Source organism: Canis lupus, chromosome 10 (genome assembly GCF_048164855.1).
Source record: "Canis lupus baileyi chromosome 10, mCanLup2.hap1, whole genome shotgun sequence".
Classification (NCBI taxonomy): Eukaryota; Metazoa; Chordata; class Mammalia; order Carnivora; family Canidae; genus Canis; species Canis lupus.
The window spans coordinates 2,091,882-2,117,164 of record NC_132847.1 but is presented as its reverse complement, the minus strand read 5'-3'; the positions used below and the strand labels follow the sequence as shown (position 1 = coordinate 2,117,164).

General features: G+C 36.6%; 1 protein-coding gene and 1 pseudogene across 7 annotated transcripts in view; one reads left to right on the top strand and one right to left on the bottom strand.

Annotated features, from left to right (window-relative positions):
- The window catches only part of CNOT6 (CCR4-NOT transcription complex subunit 6), a 69,570-nt gene that overhangs the window by 22,121 nt on the left and 22,166 nt on the right, over positions 1–25,283 (top strand). For 6 of the 7 annotated variants that reach the window (XM_072840422.1, XM_072840421.1, XM_072840423.1 and 3 more), the window contains 2 exons: positions 1,878–1,991; positions 24,833–25,019. In XM_072840422.1, coding sequence (XP_072696523.1) covers positions 1,880–1,991; positions 24,833–25,019 — 299 coding nt within the window. In that variant the 5' untranslated portion in view covers positions 1,878–1,879. Of the gene's footprint in view, positions 1–1,877; positions 1,992–17,993; positions 18,160–24,832; positions 25,020–25,283 lie in introns of those variants that run through there. The other variant, XM_072840424.1, reaches the window with a different exon arrangement.
- LOC140641986 (factor in the germline alpha pseudogene) lies at positions 13,607–14,240 on the bottom strand (annotated as a pseudogene).

The window sequence follows — 25,283 nt, the reverse complement described above, 5'->3', positions numbered from 1 at the left end:
AATCATTGGATATAACAATATGAAGTCACTGGTTTTCTTCTTGGCAGTTTTTGGTGGAATGTTAAAAGCACACACTGATTTGAATAACTGGGAAAAGAGAACTAGGAGACAGAGCATATACAACTCCTGAGGATAATTTTTTTTGTGAAGAGAATGAGAAAAAAAATATAACTGGTGGGGGAGTTGGGGTTAGGACTTTTAAATAGAGGGGATAATACCATGTATATGTATATTGAAGGTAAAGATCTAGTATAGAGGGAAAAAGTGATGTAGGAGAGAATCACCAAGTAAAGTCTTTGAATAGGCAAGGTGATGCGGTGGGGTTGATTGTTCAGAGGGCAGGCAATTTGTCCTACTAAAAGAGAGTGTAAATGGGTGGAGGTGGGAGTTCATCGAAAGGCCTCTTGCAGTGGTTTTCTGTTTCAATGAGAAAATAGATGTAAGAAAGGGAAGATGGAGGAATACGAGTTAGAGGTTTGAAGAGCGAAGTTGTGTAGAAGGGACTAGGAGAATTTACAGTTGATTTCCTGGCAGCGTAAATAGTCTGCTTGAGGTAAATGAGTGCTGACTGGCTCACTTTAAGTTCACATGGTGATAGGTTTTTCTCCAGCTGTATTTATCCAGAGTAGGTGGAGAGTTGGCTAAAGTGGATTTGGGTTCATCCCAATGCATAAGGTGAAGTGAGACTTGGTCAAGGAAATTTGGGGGATATGCAAGGGTGTGAGACTTCATTTCACCTAATATTTTGAAATGTACTGATAACATAGGTTTAAGGAAATAACCACAAGTGAAATGAACAGTAGTCTTTCAGTATCAACTTAATTTAGTACTTCTAATTGTCTGATTCTCAGAAATGTCTTTTACACTTGGTTTATTCAAATTATACTCAAACAAGGTATATATAGTGCATTTGATTGCTTTGTCCTGTAAATTGTTTAATCCATGTCAATTGCCTCTCCTCTTTTTTTGTGTGTCATTTATTTGTTGAAGAAATTAGATCTTTCTCATGTAGCACTTTCCATATTCTGCATCTAGCTGGCTATATTTTTGTGGAGTTAAGATTTTTAAAAAATTTTAATTGTGGTTTAAATATAACCAAATTTATGTCTTAATTACTTTTAAGCATACAGTTCAGTAGTGTTCAGTATGTTCACATTGTTGTCTTGTGTTATTTTTAACATGTTCCTCTATTTTGTTCAGCTGGCACTGGAAGTACTAGCGCTTGATAGGATTTATGTTCAGTTTTTTATTTTTAATATGTTTGGATGAGGTGTCAAGGGCATTGTAGTATTGTCACATATCTCATCCTAATGATGATATTGACCATTGGGTTGAAGTCTCATAGCCTTAGTTATCCATTGGATTTTTTTTTTCATTAGGGGTTGCGAAATAGTGATTTTTCTAATTATCTAACTCTTTATGCATTTATTAGCTGGAATTCTGTTAAGAACATTCCCTTACCTAGTTTCAGCCAGAAATGCAGGATAAATGCTTGATTCTTTCTTTTCCCAATTCTTAGGTGACGGAATTTTGTTTTATTTTTTTTTTTTATTAAAGTTTTGAATTCATGCAGTTTATAATGACTCACAGTCATTCTTTTGATGTTTATGTGGTCTTACGGGTGGCCAGTGGGAGCTTCTTCATGCAGTCTGTTGTGTCTTCCACAGTCACAGCATCTTTGTTAGCACCCAGCACTTTTTTGTATTTTTCTGATCCTGGGCCTGAAATCCTCCATTTCTCCTAGAAATGCCTAGTTCTTTTTAATGGGAAATGGTATTTAGAGATCATAATATGTGTACTTACTTTTAAAAAGATACTGTTTTCAGTTATGTGGTTCTTCAGAATGCTGATTTTTTTTTTTTTTTTTAACTCAACAGGCATGCCCAAAGAAAAATACGAACCCCCTGACCCTAGGAAGATGTACACAATTATGTCCTCTGAGGAAGCAGCAAATGGAAAGAAATCACATTGGGCAGAGCTTGAAATAAGTGGTAAGACATGGCACATATAAATTTATGGTATGGAAATCAAGATATGGTAGAAAATTAAGATTTCTAATGCCAATGCACAAAAGAGGCAATGTTCTATTTTGCTAGTGCTAATTTATCTTAGAAGTAGGAAGGTTCAGTGGAAATAACATGGTTTCAGTCAAAGTTCAAAACCCATTTATTACTTATTCTTTCAGTAGAAGTGTCCTTTTATAAAATGTGGATAATAACAAGGATGAAATGAAAAAACACTTGTGAAATGCCTGGTGCACAGAGGTTTGTTCTGATATGTAATTCTCTGATAAAGTAGAGTCAGGCTTTTGTATTGTCAAATTACAGATTCCAGTGGGGTGGGAAATGCCTATCCTAAGTACAGGTTATGTAATAGATTTGTTTCTCCTTATTTTCTTCATTTACTTTTCAGTCTGAGTCTCCAAGGATGGGCTTATTCAGAAACATGAAATCTTAAAAGAATTTAAAGCATATCCCAAAGTTCCCTTCTACCTTAATGGCAGTCTAGACACAGTCAAAGAAATAGATGAGCCTCCAGAGATATCCCCATCATTCCTGCCAGTGGGCATGCAGCTTTTTTAATACTTCAGAGGTGGTAAAAGGACATTATAACCTCTCAGGGCAACCAGTGCTATTTTTAGTTTTTATTTAGTTTTATTTTAGTTTTGTGTTAATGTTGGTCTGATTGGCCTCTCCATACTTTTCTTCCAGTCTGTCTTGATTTTTGCCTTCTGAAATAATGAACAAGTTTTCTCTTCTTTTTTTCTGACTATCCTGGATTTTTTTTTAATTTTTTTTATTTAATGCAGCAAACATACTGACCATGTGCTGTGTGTAAAACATTTTGCCAGGTGCTGTACTAGGTATATGGAAGATACATAGATGGGGAAAAAAAACACAGTCCCTGCCATTCTGGACCTTATGCATATTAGGGAGTGAGAAGAATAGAATATACTTGTATAGATAACTAATAGACAAAATATAACTGCCATTCTAGATAGAAAAATATTTACAAGAAGCCAAAAAGGAAGTAATGATAGTAATATTCTTCCCTTGTCAGCTCAAAATTTCTGGTTAACCTATTCAGTAAACCTAAACATTCCCTGGGATATGCACATTAATCTGGTTTCTCTCTCTTGGTTTTTAGAATGCTAGTGGTAATTAAGTTGAGTTTCTGTTTCATAGAGTAGGTGTGGTAGTGTAAAATTTTTCTTTTTTTCCTCCCTCTCCAGTCATATTTGACTTTCTGGGTCAGGGTATCCCAAAGGGAAATACACTTTCTGATTTATCAGTTACCTTCAGAGCTTAGGCAATCACCCATTCCTGCTTTCCCCTTTTAATTTCTTCAGGTTTGTATTTAATTGTATTTTTCTCTTTTCAGTCTGTATTAGCAGTTTTTGAGTTGTAAGTCATTTGTTTGTAGGGAAGTTTCCTTTTTCTAGTAATGTCAGAATAAGCTTAGAAAGTACTTGCTTAGGGGATCCCTGGGTGTCTCAGCAGTTTAACGCCTGCCTTTGGCCCAAGGCGTGATCCTGGAGTCCCAGGATCAAGTCCCACATTGGGCTCCCTGCATGGAGCCTGCTTCTCCCTCTGCCTGTGTCTCTGCCTCTCTCTCTCTGTGTGTCTCTCATGAATAAATAAAATCGGTTTTTTTTTTTTGTTTGTTTGTTTGTTTTTTAAAAGAAAGTACTCACTTAGATTATATCTCTGAGGTTATGGGGATTCTCCTCCACTGTTTCCTCTCTCTACTTCATGTTGGGAACTCCTTGGCAAATTTAAATAACTTTTCTGCTTACTGTGAGAAAGAAATCTTTATACAAGACAGGAAGAAAGTATCATGTTAGTATCATGGAAGATAAACTATTGGTTGAAATAGGTCAGTGGAACAGGGCTTTGTAATAAACCCACTATCAGGAAGGTCACTTTATTGTCTCAGCCAGTCTTTAATACATAAGCTCCAACATGTGTAAATTGTCAAGGCTGACTTCAGTTCATGCAGACGGTTCATATATATACTTTAGCACCAGTTCTTTAAGATTCTGTGATGCAAAGTCCTAGGGACCTGAGGTCATTGACTCTTGGACCCTCAGTTTTCTCATGTACTCCTTTGGTTCCAGGGGGAATGGGTGGTGAGTTCCTTTTGCCATTTGGAGGTAACCAGATAAGCCAAATAACTATTAATCATTTACCTTTTAATTTATTTTTTAAAAATAAAGATTTTATTTATTCATGAGAGACACAGAAAGAGAGGCAGAGACATAGACGGAGGGAGAGGCAGGCTCCTCACAGGGACCCCAATGTGGGACTCGATTCTGGGACTGGGATCACACCCTGAGCCAAAGGCAGATGCTTAGCTGCTGAGCCAGCCAGGCATCCCAATCATTTACTTTTTAAAGAAAGCCTTTTGAATGAAACACATAAAACCACAAAGACAAATCTATTAATGAATTATTATAAGGCCTAAGCCTTGTAACCACTATCCAGGTCAAGAATTAGAACTTTTTTTACCTCCCCCAGCTCTGTCCATCGTGACAGCCAATCATAACCACCTCCCTGCTCTCAAAAGTAACCATTATTTTCTTACTTTTCCAGTAATCACTTTCTTTGTTCCCTTACAGCTTTGATACCAAATTGTGTGTATCTAAGCATTATGGTTTAGTCCCCATCCTCTTTTTATTTAGTATGTCTTAATTTACAGGTTCCCTCTCTGTGTTAAACTTGGGGTGGTTTGACTTGTTTCACCACAGGCTCTGTTTTGCTTACGGAGACTCATGCAGTTGAACATGTTTTTCATCCCCTACAAATGGGCATCTGGATGCAAAGGCTTGGTCAGGCTCAGATTTGACCCCTGGGCAGGGCTTAAGATGATGGTTGCTTTTCCGTCAGATAGCAGATAAAATCTGAAGGTCTTTTCCACTAATGTTCAGTGCCTAGAGCCATTAATTCTTTTAGGGTTTGCTAAATAGTGATATTCTAATTCTGTCATTTTTTTTTCATTTTTTTTCTTTTTTCTTTTCATTTTTTTCATTAAGTGAGCTGCATCTATAAAAAGATGCTTTTCCTTATTTATTGATTGATGACCCAGTATACAGTTTATATAGGAAAGGCAGAAAAGAAAGCTTGTTCCTTTAATTTACTAGTTTTCAAGATAAATTGTCATCCTTTGAGGGTGACTAGTTAGGTTTTTTAAAATGTCATTATTAACTACTGTAGCTAAACATTTGGGTTTCAGGTGTAAATCATGAGTTGTAATTATTACTTTATTTTGTTGCTTAAATTGTCCGGTTGTTGACTAATGGGAGAGCTTTTTAAATGATTTCTGAGTTTCTGATACAACTCTAATTGTCTTTAGTAGTTTCCTCGCTATCTGGTATAGCAAGATTTTCTTGGCTTATCTTGTGTATTTCTTGCCTCAAACCTGGAATAATATTTTTTCCAAAAAATCTGTTTGTCTTTTTTTTTAGTTGGAAATGATATTTCAAGACCAAAATATCTGTTGCTAGGGATGCTTGTTGCTATTGGGTGGGTCATTGTTTCTAAGTGTTTCCACTGGACAGAGCTAGGAAATAGGACTATATATATCTTCATATGTGTGTGTATTATATATATAGAGAGAGAGAGTTGACAGATATATATTTGTATATGTATACATGCTTAATATGATAAAATATTTTTAAATATATAAAATACATTTGTATATTTACAGTTATAAAATGTCTTATAAAAATATACTGATACTTTTGATTTGTATTTAGAATAACAGGGATTTTATTTAACCTTTTCTATAATTACATGTGTATCTCCTTTAATGCTGCGTGTCCTAGTTCTCAGGGATATGGGATGATGGAATTTGAATATCCTGTAATTACTTATTTGGTTTATCCCATATTACATTGCAGTCTCAGAATAACAGTACTAAAAATACTACCACTAATATGAGTACTGAAAGCAGGTAGAACTGCTTGGAATATCGTTCCCATTCTCCACCCCACTCCTGTTAAATAGTTGTACTCTATATTGTGAGAGTGTAGTCATGACATACTATCAGCCTTCCCATTTAATGTGGATACAATCCCCACTTGGACTTTGTTTTGTTAGTAAGTATTTAAATTCAGTGTCTCCCACTAGTTCATTTATCTCTAATAATTTTGGACTTCTGGAATCTTGTTTTATAGATGTTTCCTTAGGAAGGGCTCATGGTAGCAATATTCTCTGAGTTTCTTGCACATTAATAACAGTTTGTATCTTTATATTCAAATGTCAGTTTGGCAGAATATAAAATAGGTGGCTCACATTCTTTCCTGAAATATCCTGAGTATGTTACTTCCGTTTTGCAACAGGCTTTGATGACAGTTCAATTTTCTTTCACTTATTAGTTAGTTGCTCTTTTTGCCTACATGCCCAAAGGATTTTTTTTAAGTCAGTAATTTTATTGGAATATATCTTGGTGTTGGCTTTGTTCTACCTTTATATTCTCAGGTACGGTATATTAAGAAAAACATGTATGTGTGTAGTTTGAATTTTTTTTCTTTTAATTTCAGGACAGTTTGGGTAATAACTTTTGGTATGCTGGTTCCTTTGGGTTTTTTCAGAGATTTATTCTCTAAATTTGCATATTTGTCTCGAATCGTTTTTAAAACTTTTTTTTTTTTAAATTAAGGTATAATTTACAGGAAGATAAAAATAAAATACAGTAGTAAAACTCACCTTATTGTTGTACATTTATATATACACAGTTGTATAACCACCACCACAGTTACAATATGAGTTTCATCACCTCCAAAAAACTTCCCCATGTATCATGTATCCCCCCCACCTTTTTTTTTTTTTTTTCTTTTTTTAGATTTTATTTATTTGAGTTAGGCAGAGAGCATGAGCAGGGGGAGAGGCAGAGAAAGAGGGACAAACAGATTCCCTCCTGAGCACAGAGCCCCATATGTGGCTTGATTCCAGGACCCTGAGATTATGACCTGAGCCTAGGTCAGAGGCTTAACTGACTGAGCCACCCAGGGGCCCCTAACTCCCATTTAGGCAGACTCTGCCCCAGCTTCCAGCTCCTGGCAACCATTGTTCTGTTGTTTTTCTTTTTTTAATTAAAAAAAAATTTTTTTAAGTTGACTGACTCTACACCTAGCATGGAACCCCATGTGGGTTTTGAACTCAGGACCCTGAGATCAAGACCTGAGCCAAAATCAAGAGTCGTATGCTTCGCTGACTGAGCCACTCAGGCATTCCTAAAATATCCTTTATTTTTTTAGAGCAGCTTTAGGTTCACAACAAATGTGACACAGTACGGTGCATGACTCCTCCACAACCAACATCCTCTACCAGAATGGTGCATTTGTTACAGTTAGTGACCCTACATTGACTGACATTATCATCCTAAGTCCATGCTTTACCTTAGGGTTCATTCTTCATGCTATACATTTTATGGGTCTAGACAAATACATAATGGCATATATCCACCATTATAAATCATAAAGAATATTTTCACTGCCCTAAAAGTCCTCTGCTCTGCCGATTCATCTTCATTCCCTCTCCCTTAACCCCTGGAAACCAGTGATCTTGCTGTCTCCATAGTTTTGCCTTTTCCAGAATGTCACATAGTTGGAATCATATAGTATGTAGCCTTAAAGATTGACTTCTTTCACTTAGTAACATGCATTTAAGTTCCTCCATGTCTTTTCATGGCTTGATAGCGCATTTCTTTTTAGTGCTAAATAATATTCTATTGTCTGGATGTACTACAGTTTGTTTATTCATTCATCTACCGAAGGCTATTTTTGTTGCTTCCAAGTTTTGGCAGTTATGAATAAAGCTGCTATAAACATCCATGTGCAAGTTTTTCTGTGGACGTAAGTTTTCAGTTCTTTGGGTAAATGCTAGGGAGTGCGACTGCTGGATCATATGTTAAGAATATGTTCAGTTTTGTGAGAAACTATTAAATTCTTCCAAAATGTCTGTATCGTTTTGCATTTTTACTGACAGTGAATGAGACTTCTTGTTGCTCCACATCTTTTCCAGCATTTCATGTTGTCAGTGTTCAGGATTTTGATCATTCTAGATGGTATGTATAGTGGTATCTCATTATTATTTTAATTTTTCATTTCCCAGATGACATGATTAAAGAACATCTTTTCATATGTTTATATACCATCTGCATATTTACTTGGGTGAGGTGCCCACTTCTTTTGCCCATTTTTAATTGTGTTGTTTTCTTATTGTTGAGTTTTAAGAGTTCTTTGTATATTTTGGATATAGTCCTTCACCAGATAGGTCTTTGCAAATGTTTTCTCCCAGCCTGTGGCCTGTCTTACTCTCTTGACAGTGTCTTTTACAGAGCTGAAGTTATTAATTCTAATAAAGTCCAGCTTATTATTTCTTTCATGGGTTGTGGTTTTGTTTTGTTTTGTTTTAAAGATTTTATTTATTGATTCATGAGAGACCCAGAGAGAGAGGCAGAGACATAGGCTGAGGGAGAAGCAGGCTCCTCATGGGGAACCTGATGCAGGACTCAATCCCAAGACCCGGAGATCGTGACCTGAGCCGAGCCTAGGGTAGACGCTTAACCACTTGAGTGACCCAGCCATCCCTGGGTTGTGCTTTTGATGTTATATCTAAAAAGTCATTGCAAATCTAAATCATAGATTTTCTTCTGTGCTATCTTGTAGGATTTTTATGGTTTTGTGTTTTACATTTTAGGTCTGTGATCCATTTTGAATTAATTTTTATGAAGAGCGTGAAGTATCTTCTTTCTTTCTTTTTTTCTTTTTTCTTTTTTTTTTTTTGTCTTGTGGATGTATTGCTTTTGCTCTTCTGTCAAAATCAGTTGACTCTGTGGGTATTATCTGGGCTCTCTCTCTTTTTTTTTCTTTAAAGATTTATTTATTTATTCATGATAGACAGAGAGGCAGAGACACAGGCAGAAGGAGAAGCAGGCTCCATGTCAGGAGTTCGACGCGGGACTTGATCCCGGGACTCCAGGATCGCACTTTGGGCCAAAGGCAGGCGCCAAACCACTGAGCCACCCAGGGATCCCTGGGCTCTCTATTATGTTGATCTGATTGTCTGTTCTTTTGCCAGTTACTGTAGCTTTATAGTAAGTGTTAAACGCAGCTGGTATCAGTTCTCCAGTTTTATTCTTACTCTTCAGTTTTGTGTTGGGCTGTCCTGTGGTCTTTTACCTCTGCTTTTAAACTTTAGAATTAGTTTATTAGTATCCATAAATTAACTCGCTGGACCTTTAGTTGAGATTGCATTGAATCTATAGGTCTAGTTGGGAAAAGCTGACATCTTGATAATATATTGAGTCTTCCTATCTGTGAATATGGAATATCAATTTATTTAGTTCATTGATTTCTTCAAAGTTTTGGTTTTCCTCATACAAATCATGTGTATATTTTGTTAGAATTGTATTTCATTTTTGGGTTGCTAATGGTATTGTTTTTAATCAAAATTCCAGTTGTTCACTGTTAGTATATAAAAAAAGGATTGATTTTGAATCCATAGTTCTTCGTTTACTTGTGATTTTTAAAAATGTCTTCCTTTTCTGAAAACATTCTCATTTTGTGATTATTCATTATTAAGTTCTTGGCAATTTAGTTTTCCTTAACTGAGTTTTTCTAATTCTTCTATATTTTTATAACTTTCTTAATGCCAATTTTTTTAGCTCAGTTTGAAGTTTTAAGTAATAGTTTTTGGAGCATGTTTGTGGTATGCTTTCCTTGTCTGTAGGGAGTTATTCTGGTAACCTTTTTTTATTTTTTATTTTTTTTTAGGATTGGTTTATTTATTTTAGAGCATGTGCATGCACAAGAGCACATGAGTGTGTGTGGGTGGGGGATAAGGGGAGAGGGAGAGAGAATCTCAAGCAGACTCCCCACTGAGCAAGGAGCCCAACCCAGGGCTGGATCTCATGACCCTGAGATCAGGACCTGAGCTGAAACCAAGAGTTAACCACTTAACCAACTGAGCCACCCAGGTTGCCCCTATTCTGGTAACTTTTAAAAATGCTTAATAACTTTTATGAGACTTGAGCATTTAACGTTTCTGTTCATTTTTATTTAAACTTAGTTTTTCTGAAGTTCTAGAAGTTATGATTCAGGATTGTTTTTCTAACTTCAGAGCTCCCTCTTCTGGTCTTTGCAGTGAAACTTTCTGATTCTGTTCCCTTCTCTCATTTTTATTTCGACCTTTTTCTCCCCCTTCATCTCTTTTACGCCTTTCTCACTAAATCTTAATTCTATTTTTGGAGGGGTTTTTTTCTCATTGAGGAGCTTTGGTTGGTCAGTTTGGAACTCCTGCTTTCAGATTTATTATGAACACTTTTCACTCATAATTAAGTTGCACTTAACTCCTCCCAGTTACAGTGATGTTCTCAGAAGGGTGCTTTCAGTGATACTGTTGGTTTCTCTTTTTAATTGTTAGTTGGGTTTAAATATGTTGTCATGTGATTTATATTCTATTTTCCTATCTGTTTTTTGTTGCCTTTTCTCTTTTTTTCCTTTTGGATTAACTAAACATTCTAGGTAAAATTCCATTTTATCTCCTTTGCTGACTAATAAGCTCTAATTCTTTGTTCAATAATGGTTGCTTTAGGGTTTATAATATAAAGTGAATCAAGAATATTCATATTTAGCATGAATCTTAACAATCTGTTTCTTCTGAAGTTTATGCTATTGCTGTCATGTTTTCCTTATATATGTTATAAATCTCACACTATAATATTTTTCCTTTAAAGGGTGAAGTATTAAAAAAAGTTTTTATTTACCTGTGTACTTACTGTTTCTAGTGTTCTTCATTCCCTTGTGTGTAAGCAAGTTTCTATTATTATTTTCCTTCCAATTGAAGAACTTTCCTTAATATTTTCTGTAATGCAGGTTTGCAGGTGATTTTTTTTTTAATTCAAGTTTCATGTTTGAAAAAGTCTTTTACTTTGCTTTATTTTTTTGCAAGATAATTTTTCCAGGTATAGGATTCTAGGTTGACAGTTTTCATCTTTCAGTATTTTGAAGATCCTGTTCTACCATCTTCTTGTTTGTGTTTTTATGAGAAGTCTGCTGTTGTTCCTATCCTAGTTTCTTTTATGTATGTCCTTTTTCTGTAGGTGCTTTAAGATTTCTCTTTATTGCTGGTTTTTAGCAATGTGATTATGATGATGTACCTTGGTGTCTTTTTTTTTTTCCTTGTGCTTAGGTTTTGTTGAACCTCTTGAATCTGTAGGTTTATAGTTTTCATGATATTTTAAAAAGTTTAGGCCACTCTTCAAATAATTTTTTATGTTCTCCCCTATCCCACCCATCTTTTTTGGAATACAGTTACTTGTATCTTAAGTTGTCTCACAGCTCATTAATCCTTTGTTTAAATTGTTCCATTCCTACCCACCCCACCCCCCCACCTTAGGACAGTGTTTATTGCTTTGTCTTTGGTTTCATTAATTTTTTTTTTTACAGTATGTAGTTTGCTGTTCATCCAGTATTGGTGTATTTTTCATAACTGGAAGTTAAAAGTGTTTTTGTTGTTTTTTTTTTAATCTTCCATGCCTTTACTTAACATTTTGCCTCTACCTTTTTTGAAGGTATGTAATATATAGCTAGAATAATTTTTAATGTCCTTATTTGCTAATTCCATCTTTTTTCATCCTGAGTTGCTTCAATTCCTTTCCATGCCCCCTACCCATTCTCTTTTTCTTTCTCTCTTTTTGTATGCTTGGTAATTTTTTATTAGACACATCATGTTGTGAATTTTACTTTATTGGGTGCTGGATGTTTTTATACTCCTATAAATACTCCTGAGCTTTGTTCTGGGCTTTAGTTAAATTACTTGGAAATAGTTTGATTCTATCAAGTACTTGCTTTTAACTACTACCTTTCTGAATTCTCTGACTTATAAAATTTTCCATCTGGTGAGACCACAAACTATTCCTGGTCCTGTATGATCCTAAGGGTTGTTCCCTCTGCCCTTTTCACTTTGTCCTCACTTCCCCATTTCTGGCCTAAGGTTTATTCGCTTATCACTTACTCAGCTGAAGACTCAAAGAGGGTCCTCAGATCTCTAGAGCTTTCTTTCTATGTGGTGCTCTCTCCTCTTTGGCACTAAACACTATGAACTCTAGCCACTTTGGCGTTTCTGGAATGCCAGCTTCATATCAGTTCATGTAGTAGACTGCCAGACTGCATCTGGGTTCCATCTCCCTGCACTCCCAGGCAGAATGGTCTTAAAGGCTTACCTTGTTTATTTCCCATCTGTCAATGATTACTCTCTTGTGCTGCCTAGTGTGTGATGTCTGATATTCAGTATTTCATATACTTGTTTGGTTTTTATTTGTTTTATGTAGGAGGATAAATCCAGTCTGTGTCACTCTATCTTTGCTTAAAGTGTATGTCCATCATAGTTTTTTATTTAAAAGATTGTTTGCTAATTCCAGTATTTGAATCTCCTGGGAGTTCTGTTTTTGTTGTTTCTCTTTTCCTTTTCCTTTTTTTAATTTTTTATTTTTTTTTTAAGATTTTGTTTATTCAGAGAGGCAGAGACACAGGCAGAGGGAGAAGCAGGCTCCATGCAGGGAGCCCGATTATGGGACTTGATCACGCCCTGGGCCAAATGCAGGTGCTAAACCACTGAGCCACACAGGGATCCCCTGTTTCTCTTTTCCTTTTGGTTTTCAATCCTTTGGGAGTTTTCATTGAATGCTGGAAATTATATGAAACAATGACTTGATGGTCTGTGGGGTTGGTGTTCACTTCCTTTGGAACGGATTTACTTTGGTCCTTGGCAGGTAGGAGCAGCTCTCCATAGTCTAATTCATCTCATTTGAATTATTTAAGGTTGTTCAGTGGGTTGGCTTACTGCAGGTCACACTTACTCAATTAGTAGGTCCTAACTGGAATCTTGGTGGTTCAGCAGGGTCTTTTTCCTTAGTGTTTCCTGCATTCCTGTGTTGTTTCCCTAGTGGCGGAAGAGGTATTAAAGCTTCGCTTAGCCCCTCAGCCTCTCTGCTTTTGCCTTATCTTCTTGCGTTTGCTGCTTGTGATTTTCCATATTTTGCCAAGGGTAATGAGGGGACTGTCTTGCCTACTACTACTCATTGCTTTTCGTCTAAGTTCTTTGTCTCTCATTTCTTTGCTGTCTTTGTAGTTCTCCAGTGCTTTTATATTCATTTTTGTGTTTTGTACCCTGTTTTCAATTAGTTTTTCTCTCAGGAGGATGATTGGTCAACAAATTATTCTGTCGTTCCTGTAACCTTCCTGTTAGTGGAAATTCAGATGCAGACAAATTTTTAAATTCTGCCTAAAGAATTTGCAGATACCAAACAACTTTCATGTTCCTCTGGTTGTTCTTCCATTGTGTGGCAGTAGCATTGTAATTGCCTGCTTTTGAGGTACATCTGTAACCCCCAGCAGCTACTTGTTCCAGGCCCTGGAGGTGGCAGTATAGGGTAGGGAGAAATATACTAACCAGAGCCGTCCTGAAGAACCTTCCAGGAAAAAGGGGCCTTGGGTCTGGACTGCTTGGTAGTCTTTTTTTTTTTTTTTTTTTTTTTTTAAACTTTCAAGACTGCATATATTTGTTTCTAGAAGGGAGCCCTGGGCTGGCCTTTTCACTTTTCATACATGGGGGAGCCAGTGACTCAGGACTTCCACTTTTAGGAATCTGTCCAGACTCTTGGTTGGGGAGATAACTCCAGTTGTAGACTTGTCACACTCTGATGACAAGTGTATGCTGACTCACCACTGCCACCATCTGAGCAGAGCCTTTCCTCCTCATTCTTCAAGCCCACAGTATAGCTGGCATGTTGGGTGATGTTTCTTGATAGCTTTCTAGCCAAGGACACAGACGTTTCAGAAGTACTGTTGCTATGGTTCTGGTCCTCTGGATTTTGTTTCTCAGAGTCTTTGGTTCCTCTGAAAACATCACTGATTATATATAATCAGTTGTACCTTAAAAGATATCACCTTTGCTAGGTTTCCTGCTTTGGGGAAGAAATGGCACAAGTGTCTTCACTTTGGCAAAGCCCAGGTTGAGGTTTTTTATCTGCTCATGCTCCTTGGTGTTGGCCATGCACAGCTGCTCCACCACCAGTTGGAGCTCCTTGGTAGAAGAGTGGCCTCCCGAGGGCAGCCACATGAGCTGGCAGATGGTGACCAGCTGGGGCAGTGGCCCCAACTGTTTCCACAGCATGTCCTGCAGCTCTTTGGCCTGCAGGGCTCACAGAAGAGCAGGCACAGGTGCTGCGTCCATGGGAGGTGGGGTGGGGAGGTAGGGGAGACAGCAGGTGTCCTCAGTAGTCTTGAAATGATATTTGAATCAGGTGCCTTAATTAGCTCTAGGGCCACACGTTAGCCTTTTCTAGTTTGTGACATTTTCTGACATTTTGAAGTCTTCAGTTGAATTTGAGTTTAAGTTAAGTTTGAGTATGCTCTATTCATGTTTATCCATGGAAGAGTGGCAGACCATGTCTCTCAAATTCTGGATCAAGTTCTGATTTTTTTTTTTTTAAGAGAATATTTAGCTCTTTTTGATGAGTGTAGCTTTTGGTAAGTGTACCCCGGAGACAAGCAGCTTTCAATACGTTAACCTGCTTGTGCAGCTGTCTGCCCTCTGGGTGACCCTAGTGTCTGCTTTGAGGAAGTTTAGAGTGGGGACAGGTAAACAGGAGCGGAGGGAACTCAAGTGGAGGCAGGACATCCAGAATAGGAGTTTTGAGGTCATCACTTACTACTGGAAATCACTTACATGTTGTTTACTCATTTATTCTTAAATTTCTAATGTGGCAGATGATGGGACATAAGATTTCAGGAATCTTGCAGGCTATAGGAGAAACTCCCAAGAAGATAATTATAAAACTGTGATAAACACAGGACAAAAAGTCTGACCTATTATCTTTTCTCTAAGACGGTCTTAGCCAGCCTGGCAGGATCAGGGAAAGCATCCTAGAATAGCTGACTACTGAGTTAATGATATTAGCCAGGGGAAAGTGGAGTTAAGGACATCTCAGGAAGAGGAGACATGGAGAACATAAAAAAGCATACAGTGGAGATCTCTCTTCCACCCCCCTCCCCCACACACACACACATATTATAGCTCCCAGCATGCCCACACATATGCATTCACACGGAATTAGTAGTTTCTTCTGCATTATTCTGGAGTACTTCACGATATACAAAGCCAAATACAGATTCTCATTCCCCACCTCATTTTTAATTTAAAAGAGAATATACTGTATACGTATTTCTGCACTGTGCTTTTTTCTTCATGTAATACTGTATTTGGAGAGATAAGTATAGAGACAACTCTCTTGTACTTTTTAAGCTCCATAATATTTGTCAATGTGGTGGTACTATAGTGATGATCAGCTTGTGGCAAATAGTGCCACAGTGAATAACCTTGTAGATTGGTTTGCATCTCTCCTAATAGGTCAGAAGGGATATATATGCATTTATAGTTTTGACATATGATACTCAGCTATTTTTTTAATAATGAAATGCAGAATCAACTTATCTAGTCTTGGCATTTTTATCATGATCATGTTATTTTATAAATTTGGGAGATTTATAGGAGTCTTTCCATTTGTTCCTCTTTGTATCTTTAAGTCTAATATACTTGTTAATAGATTTATTCCTAGGTATTTTACCTCTCGGTTCTTACTATAAATAGGATCTTCTACTGTTTTTTCATCTGACTGTTGTATACATACAAATTACTGTTTTCTGTATATAATTTTGTTTTCTCTTATACTATAAACTTAATTTTTATATAACAGCTTTATTGAGATATAATTCACATGTCCTACAGTTCATCAGTAAAGTACACAGTTTGGGGGTTTTTTATTATTTTTTTATTATTTATTCTTTTATTAACAGAGTTGTGCAACTATTACCACAATCACTTTGAAAACATTTTTAGCATCCTAGAAGAAACCTTGTACTTATTAGCAGCCCCTTCACATTTCCCTCTAATCCCCTAGCCATAGGTAACCAGTAATTTATTTTCTATGTCTATAGATTTGCCTATTCTGAACATTTTATCTACATGGAATCATATAACATGAGGCCTTTGTGACTGCCTTATTTCATTAGCATTATGTTTTCAAGATTCATCCATATTGTAGCATGTGTCAGGATTGCGTTTCTGTTAGCAGCTAAATATTCCATGTGCAGGTATCATAACATTTATTTGTCTGGAAAAATACACTCCTGTGTGTCTCCTCTGCTTTCAGTACTCTATTACAACACTACTTCCACGCATTACAGCATTTTCCACACGCCAAGCAATTCTGTGACACCATCTCAGCTGGGTATCCTATGATTTTAACTTAGTTCTGACAGTAGTGTCAGGTACCACAAGTTAGGGGTTCAGTCCCATGGTACTGTTTCCCTCAACTTCAGACAGTAGCCACAAGTCCAGGTCGTTATATTGTGCTTCTGACTGAGGAGCTATAAATCCAGAGCTTCCCAGGACCCCTCCTTGGGTTTAATTTGTTGTATTGGCTCACAGAACTAGGAAAAGAGTTTACTTACTAGATACTGGTTTATTATAAAAACTCAAGAACAGCCAAATGGAAGGAGATGCAGAAGGCAAGTTGTAGGGAACAGGCAAGAAGTTTCCATGCTCTTTCTGAACCCCTCACCCTTCGCATACTTCCCTGTATCTTTTTTTTTTTTTTTAAGATTTTATATATTTATTCATGAGAGACAGAGAGAGGCAGAGACATAGGCAGAGGGAGAAGTAGGCTCCCCACAGGATTTGATGCAGGACTCGATCCCAGGACCCTGGGATCACGCCCTGTGCTGAAAGCAGATGCTCAACCACTGAGCCGCGCAGGCATCCTACCTCTCTGTATTCTTCATCTTGGAATCTCAGAACTCCACAGTTCAGGGTTTCCTTCAGAGGCTTCATTAGGCACAGTTGATTAAATCTGGAGATTGATATAACTTTTCCTGCCCCTCTCTCCTTCCTGGTTGTTGGTGGGGGTGAGATTTTGGGCTGGTGGGGACTGAAAGTTTCATCCCTCTCATCTTGATTGGCTTCCCTGGCAACCAGCCCCCATTCCTGGGGCTTTAGAAAGTCACCTCACTTAAGGTTAAAACTCTAGTAGTGTCTTTCAGGAGGGTACCTGTGATAACAAAAGATACTTCACTGCTTAATCACTTAGGAAATTTCAAGGGTTTTAGGGCCTCCACGCTGGAAACAGGTGAAGACCAAACGTATTTTTCTTTTATTTTTTTTTCAAGATTTTATTTATTAGAAGGAGAGAGAGATAAAGTGTGTGAAATGGAGGGAGGGAGAGGTACAAGTAGACTCGGAACTGAGTAGGGAGCCCAAGCTGAGCAGGGAGCCAGACACAGGGCTCAGCCTCCAGACCCTGAGATCATTACCTGTGCTGAAACCAAGCGTCTGATGCTTAACCAACTGAGCCATTCAGATGCCCCCCAAATGTGTATGTATTTCTTGCTATAAGTCACAGACTGTTTCTACTTGGTTCTAAAGAATAGTGCTGCAATGAACAGTTGTGTACAAGTTTTTATGTGGGTATTTTCATTTCTCTCAGGTAGATACTTAGGAGTGGAATTACTGGATCATATGGTAATTGCTTAACTTTTTGAATAACTGCCAGACTGTTCTCCAGAGTTTCTGTATCACTCTACATTCCAAACCAACCTTGTAGGAGGGTTCTAATTTCTCCACTCTTTGGTAAAAATTGTTACATATGTCTCTTTGATTTAGTCATCTTAGTGGTAAAAGATGTATTTCATTATGGTTTTCATTAGCATTTCCCTGATAGCTCATGAAATCCAGAGTACGTTAATTGGCCGTTTGTTTATCTTCCTTGGAGATGATATAAACTTGATAATGAAAAAGGATGTAACGAGTGGATGAGGAAAGTTAAAATGATGATCTGTTTCTCTTTCATTGTAGGGAATCAAGTTTAAAAGTGAAAATGCAGTTAAAACTGTAAGGAATCTTCTTTTTTTTTTTTTTTTTTTTTTTAAGATTTTATTTATTCATGAGAGACACAGAGAGAGAGGCAGAGACATAGGCAGAGGGAGAAGCAGTCTTCCTCGGGGGAGCCTGATGTGGAACTAGATCCCAGGACCCTGGGATCACGACCTGAACAGATGCTCAACCACTGAGCCAGCCACCCAGGTGCCCCAAAACTGTAAGCATCTTAACCTTTAATGTTTTTAGAATCTCTCTTAACCTTAGATCAGTGTTAGAAAATCTTTTACAGCAAAAAAAAAAAGTTTGAAAGTCCATAGTTCCATCGTTTTTTCATTTTTTTTCTTTTTAAAATCACATTTAAGAATCATGTAGGGACACCTGGGTGGCTCAGCAGTTGAGCAGCTGTCTTTGGCTCAGGGCATTTGCAGTTGTATTTTCCTTTTGGATGAAACTTCCATTTGTTAATTCATGTGCTTTGTTGTGTTCAGTAAAATTCCTTCCCCATCAACTTTACTATGTTTAAATTAAGCACTATCTATGTATTTAATCTGCCAACTGTTCTCTTTAGTGCCCTTCATGTAATTCAGTTAGGCTCTCTCTCCCCCGTAGTACAGTTTGTCATTCTCACAACACAGTCTTCTTCCTTTTCCCAAGTTGCAGTTTCCCTAGCTACGAGCCTGAAATCCTGGTCTGGACACTGGATTCTGGACACTTTAGAATGGAATTACTTCCCAAAACACACCTCTTAATTGAGGTCAGGATAATCCCACCTGTATGGCTGATGTATTTATACATGACTGTTTAGACTTGATTCCCCTCCCCCCCCTTTTCTTCTTCACAGACTACTTAGTTTCTTTTCTGGCTACCTTTTTGATTGAGAATTTTGTATGCTTCTGTTAAGTTCAAATATAAAAATGCATTTTTCAAGCCCTTTTTTTTTTGTTAAGTAGCATCTTGAGGCTGAAACACATGCAAAACATGCACTCAGTAGTTTGTGTTGTTTTAAGTGCTTTACATAAAATGTGACAACCGCTTTGCAAAAAGAGTTTTGAGTTTTTTTAAATGTTAAAACATAACAGTTTTACTCTTAAGTAGTTGCCTAAGAGAAGTTATACCCTCTACAAAGAATTGTACATAAATATAGCTTTACTTGTAATAGCCAAATACTAGAAATCATCCACATTATTTTAATAAGTAAATGATTAAACAAATGCTGGCATATCCAGATAATGGAATAGTAAAAAAAGAATCACCTATTAAAAATCAACTACATGGATGAATAATCAAAATAAATACAGAAGCTAGACCAAAAAAAGAGAAAGTATATACTATGTTACTCCCTTTATATAAAAATTCTACGGGATCCCTGGGTGGCGCAGCGGTTTGGCGCCTGCCTTTGGCTCAGGGCGCGATCCTGGAGACCCGGGATCGAATCCCACGTCGGGCTCCCGGTGCGTGGAGCCTGCTTCTCCCTCTGCCTGTGTCTCTGACTCTCTCTCTCTCTCTCTCTCTGTGTGACTATCATAAATAAATAAAAAATAAAATAAAATTAAAAAAAAAATAAAAATTCTACAAAATATAAACCAATCCTATGGTTGAAAAAAGCAGAACAGTGGTTGCCTGGGATTGGGGAAGGGAATGGACAAATGAAGGAGGTGGGGAAAAGGAATTACAGATTTTAGGGAATGATGGATATATTCCTTGAATGTGGTGATAGTTTGAAAGATGTACACACAGATCCAAATATATCATCACATCATTCACTTTACATACATGCTAATTAATATATGTCAACTATACCTCAGTACAGCTGTGTAATAAAATCGATCTTGATCTGAGAAAGTGATTTTCCTTATTGTGTAATAATTAGAGTAGAATCTACAGCATAGCCTATTTATAAAACAAATTTATTTATTTTTCAGTTCATAGAACTGCGGCATACAGCTAATATTCCATGTAAATAAAGCATTTAAAGTTGTTTTGAATTTTGTAAGGCCTTTGAATTTCCATATGAATTTTAGAATCAGCTTGCCAGTTTTCAGACATGCTGGCATTTTGATTGTGACTGTGTTGACTCTCTAAACCAGTTCAGGGAGCTCTAATATCTTAACAATATTGAATCTTCTGATCTCTAAACACTGTATATCTCTCTACCTATTTAGGACTTCTTTAATTTCTTTTGGGGTGTTCCGTAGTGTTTAGTACCCAGGTCTTGCTTGCATGTTTTTCTGTCCGATTTGCTTCTGTGTCATAATTTTGGTGTTATTGTAGATGTTATTTTAAATATGTTTCTGATTGTGTGTTGCTATATATAAAAACAGTAGATATTTTGTATATTGATATATTATTTCTACACTCTTGCTAAAAACTCCCTGATTAGTATTTTTATAGAATCTTAGGATTTTACATAGATGATTGTGCCATGGCTTTACTTCTCTCTTTCCACTTCAAAGTTTTTCTTGTCTTATTGAATTGGCTAAAACTTACAGCATAATTTTGAATGGGAATGGTGATAGTGGACGTATCTTACTTTGTTTCTGATCTTAGGAGAAAACATTAATTCTTTTATCATTAACCTTATAGATGCCCTTTATCAGGATTGAAGAAGTTCGGTTCTAAGCTTACTGAGAGAGCTTCTTTTTTTAAATTGATGATCTGATTTGATTAGGTGCTGATTCTAAATGCTATTTTGTCAAATGCTTTTTCTACATCTCTGTAGATGATTCTCTTTTCTATTGAATAATTGAATATTTTCTTTTGAGTAATTTTTTTTCTAGTACTTAACAAACCTTGAATTTCCTGGGACCAGTCTTCCTTGGTTATTATCCTTTTAATATATTGTTAGATTTGATTTGTTAAAATTTGCATTTATGTTCATGAAGGATTTGATTTGTAGGTTTTTTTGTACTGGTATCAGAGTGATGTTGGCCTCATAGAATGAATTGGAAAGTATCTTTTTGTTTTCAGTTTTCTGGCTCAATCTGTGTAGAATTGTTCTTCCTTAAAAGTTTGGTTGTATTCACCAGTGAGCTCTTCTGGTTTTTGAATCTTGTTTGTGGGAAAGTTTGTTTTGTTTTGTTTTTTTAAAGATTTTATTTATTTATTCATGAGAGACACAGTGAAAGAGGCAGAGACACAGGCAGAGGGAGAAGCAGGCTCCATGCAGGGAGCCTGATGTGGAACTCAATTCTGGGACTCTGGGATCATGCCCTGAGCCAAAGGCAAATGCTCAACCACTGAGCGTCCTGTGGGAAGGTTTTTACCAAATGACATTCATAATGTTGTGCTACCCTTGCTACCATCCATCTCTATGGCTCTTTTTATCTTGTAACTTGCCTTCATTTTTGAAAGATATTTTTGCTGGGTTGTTAGACTCTGAGGATTTTTTTCCCCCCTTTCAGTACATTAAAGATTACTGCTGTCTTCTCTCACATTTTTTTTTATAAGTGGAAGTCCGCAACATTTTATCTGTTTCTCTGTGTAATTATTTTTCCTCTGACAGCTTTTAAGATTTTTCTCTTTATCACTTGTTTTCAGCCATTTGATTAAGATGGTGCCTTCCTGTAGTTTTCTTTCTTGCTCTTCATGGAGTTTTCACGCACTTGGGTTTCATGAGCTTTTTGTGTCTAAGTTTTTAGTTTTCATCAAAAGTGGAGAATTTTTCTGCCTCTTTGTCTTCATTTTTTTCTTTTTGTAATAGCTTGAGATATATCTTACATGATTAACCACTTAAAATGCACATTCAGTGATTTGTATATTCATAGAGTTGTGCACTCATTACCACAATCAATTTGACATTTTCATTGTCCCCAAAAGAAACCCTGTACACATTAGTGACGTTCCTCATTTCTTCTCAATTAGCCAGCCCTTGGGTAAGCATTAATCTTTTTTCTGTCTCAGTGGATTTGTTACTGTCCTGGACATTTCAAATAAGTGGAATCCTATAATATATGATCACCAGTTTTTTCCATTTAGCAAAATATTAAAGTTCATCCATGTTTTAGCATGTATTAATATTGCATATACTGTTGTAGGAATATACCATGTTTTATTTATCCATTAATCTGTTGACAGATATTTGGATTGTTTCCACTTCTTGAACTCTTAATAATTCTGCTATAAATACTCATGTATAAATTTTTATGTGGATACATGTTTTTCTTTCTTTTGTATATATATGTAAGAATGAATTGATGGCTTATGCAGTAACTTGTGTTTAACCTTTTCCGGGAGCTGCCATACTATTTTCCAGAGTGGCTTTATTACTTTATATTCCCATCTGCAGTGTATGAAGGTTCCAGTTTCTGTACTCCTTGCCAATACTTGCTGTCATCTGTGTTTTTTTGATTACAGTTATCTTAGTGTGTATGAAGTAGTATATCATTGTATATCATTGTGCTTTTTGATTAACCTTACCTTACCATACCTTACCTGTCTGGCGATACTGAGCATCTTTCCATGTGCCTGTTGGCCACTTGTATAAGTACCTGTTCTTTGCCCGTTTTTAAATTGAATTATTTGTCTTTTCTTACTGAATTGTATCAGTTCTTTATATGTTCTGGATACAAATGTCTTAATAAATTTATGATTTTTAAATATTTTCTCCTATTCTGTGGGTTATCTTTTCACTTTTTTATTGATGGTGCCCTTTGAGGCACAAAAGGTTTTAATTTTAGTGAAGTACAATTAACATATTTTTTGTTGCTTGTGCTACTAGTGTCCTATCTAACATACCATTGCATAATTGCGTGTTTTCTTCCAAGAGGTTTTGAGTTAATTTTTGTATATGGTATGAGGTAGTGGTTTAACTTTATTCTTTTGCATGTGGATGGATGTCCAGTTGTCTTTCGGGTTTATTTCTTAAGATTTTTTTTTTCTGTCCCCAACACATACCTGTTTTCAGGACACCAATTATGTATATATTAGGCTGTTTAAAGTTGTCTAAATGTGAATTTTTTCTCTTTTAATTTGGGTAGTTTTATTGCTGTATCTTCATTTTAGACATGGTATTCAACTTTAGAAGTTCACTTTGGGTGTCTTTGCTATCTTATATCTCTGCCTAACAAGTTTAGTCTTCTAGTTTCTTTTTTTTTTTTTTTTTTAAGATTTATTTATTTATTCATTCAGAGAGAGAGAGAGATAGGCAGAGACACAGGCAGAGGGAGAAGCGGGCTCCATGCAGGGATCCCGACGTGGGACTCGATCCCAGGTCTCCAGGATCACGCCCTGGGCTGCAGGCGGTGCTAAACCTCTGCGCCACCGGGGTTGCCCAGTCTTCTAGTTTCTGACCATATAGAATACACTTAGAGTAGTTTCTAATGACTTAATTTTATTGTCCTTATCTCTTCTGGACTGGTTTTGATAGATTGCTTTCTCTCTTCATTATGGCTGTTATTTTTCTGCTTTGCATGCCTAGTAATTTTTTATTGGATGCCAGACATTGTGAATTTTGCCTTGTTGGGTGGAACATAGTTTTGTGTTCTTATAACCAGTATTGAGCTTTGTTTTGGGATACAGTTCGGTTACTTAGAAGCAGTTTAACTCTTTTGAGGCTTGCTCTTAAACTTTCTTAGCTAAGGCCAGAGCAGTCTTTTGTCTAGGGCTAATTTTGTATCGCTAAGTCTGGCACCTTTTGAGTTATGAAATCTTCCCTCTGGTAGTTGGGAATATCAGCCTCAGTTTTGCATAAATCTGGGGATTGTTGTTTCTTTTCCTTTTGGGTGTTCCCTCTGGCTCAGGCAGTTTCTCACATATTTATAATGATAGGTACTCAGCTCAAAACTTGAGGAGGGATCTCTTTCCTATCTCCAGACTTCTTTTTCTGTTCATCTCCTTTCTGGTACTCTGCCTTTGTAAATTCTAGTCATCTTGGCTTCCCTGTCTCCAGAACTTGGGGGAGATCACTGTGCTGCCCCTAGGATCCCTTCCCTGTGTTACTGTCCATAAGCTGCCTGGTTTGTGATTCTTCAGGGGTGGGGTCACTCTTCTGTGCTGGTTGATGTCTGATCTCTGAAGTCTGTTGATTCATGTATATTGTCTGGTATGATAGTTGTTCAGGTAGGATAGTAAATTTGGTCCCTGTTACTCTATCCTGATTAGAAGTCTCAAGATTGCTTTTTCAGCCAATAGAAAATCAGTTCCTAAAGACTAGTGTATTTCCAGTACATCTCTGTTTCATTCTTTCTCAGACTAGATTCTGGACCATTAAAGAGATTGGGGGGAAGTTCTTAGTTCTTCAACGGACTGTAGAAAAATTAGCATCTTATCAAGATGTTACCGAAGTACTAGTTTAATGTTGCATTGAAGTAATTGTTTTCTGTTACTAAATCCTGTGTCTACTATTGTTTGATTATATATTTATGGTTTCATATCTGTAATGTTTCTGGGTATTTTTGCTTGTAATTATTCGGTACAGCTTAACTCTGCTAATCTGAGAGTATATTGTGTACCTTTTGTTTTCAGGCAGAATTCTTATTTTCTAGAGTAGGAATAGCTTCTCAGATACTGGATTTGATTTTTTTTTTTGCCATAATTCCAAATTAATTATGGTGAAATACTGGATTTATCATTACTATAAATTATTCGTACCTTTTCTTGCATGTCATAGCTAAGTAGCAACTTTAAAGAATAGAGTCTTAACTATTGTGCACTTAAAAATAATGGTGCACTCTAAACATTAGATTTTTTAGTTTGTTAAGGAGAGTTTATAACCTAATAGCAGCGCATCCTTCTGGAATAGGTAATCTTTCTCCTGTTAAACCCTTCCTTACAATTTTTTGTATGATAAATTATTATTATTACTCATAGAAACATTTAAATGTCCCTTAATCCAGGGACCAAACTATAGAGAGCATTATATAATCCTTTCCCAATTTTTTCTTCTCTTACAGGAAAAGTAAGAAGCTTAAGCTCATCTTTGTGGTCACTAACTCACTTGACAGCTTTGCACCTGAGTGACAATTCCCTGTCCCGCATTCCTTCAGACATTGCCAAGCTTCACAATCTGGTGTATCTGGACCTGTCCTCTAATAAAATCCGGAGTTTACCGGCAGAACTCGGAAACATGGTATCACTCAGGTGTGCAGACTTTACTTCTTAGATGACTTTATACCCCCTAAAAACAAAATAAGGCATTTATTTTGCCCAGAAACAGCAGAACCAATTAAATGGTATTTGAACAAAAGCAAACCTAACTATAACCTTTACATGAAGTTTTCTGAGAAACTTGAATGTCAACCAATAAATAATAAATCCAGTAGTTATCTTGCCTAAAATTTGTTTTATTGCTACATTTTGTATGATGTACTTTATTTGGACAAGTGGGGATAGACAGATAGAAGG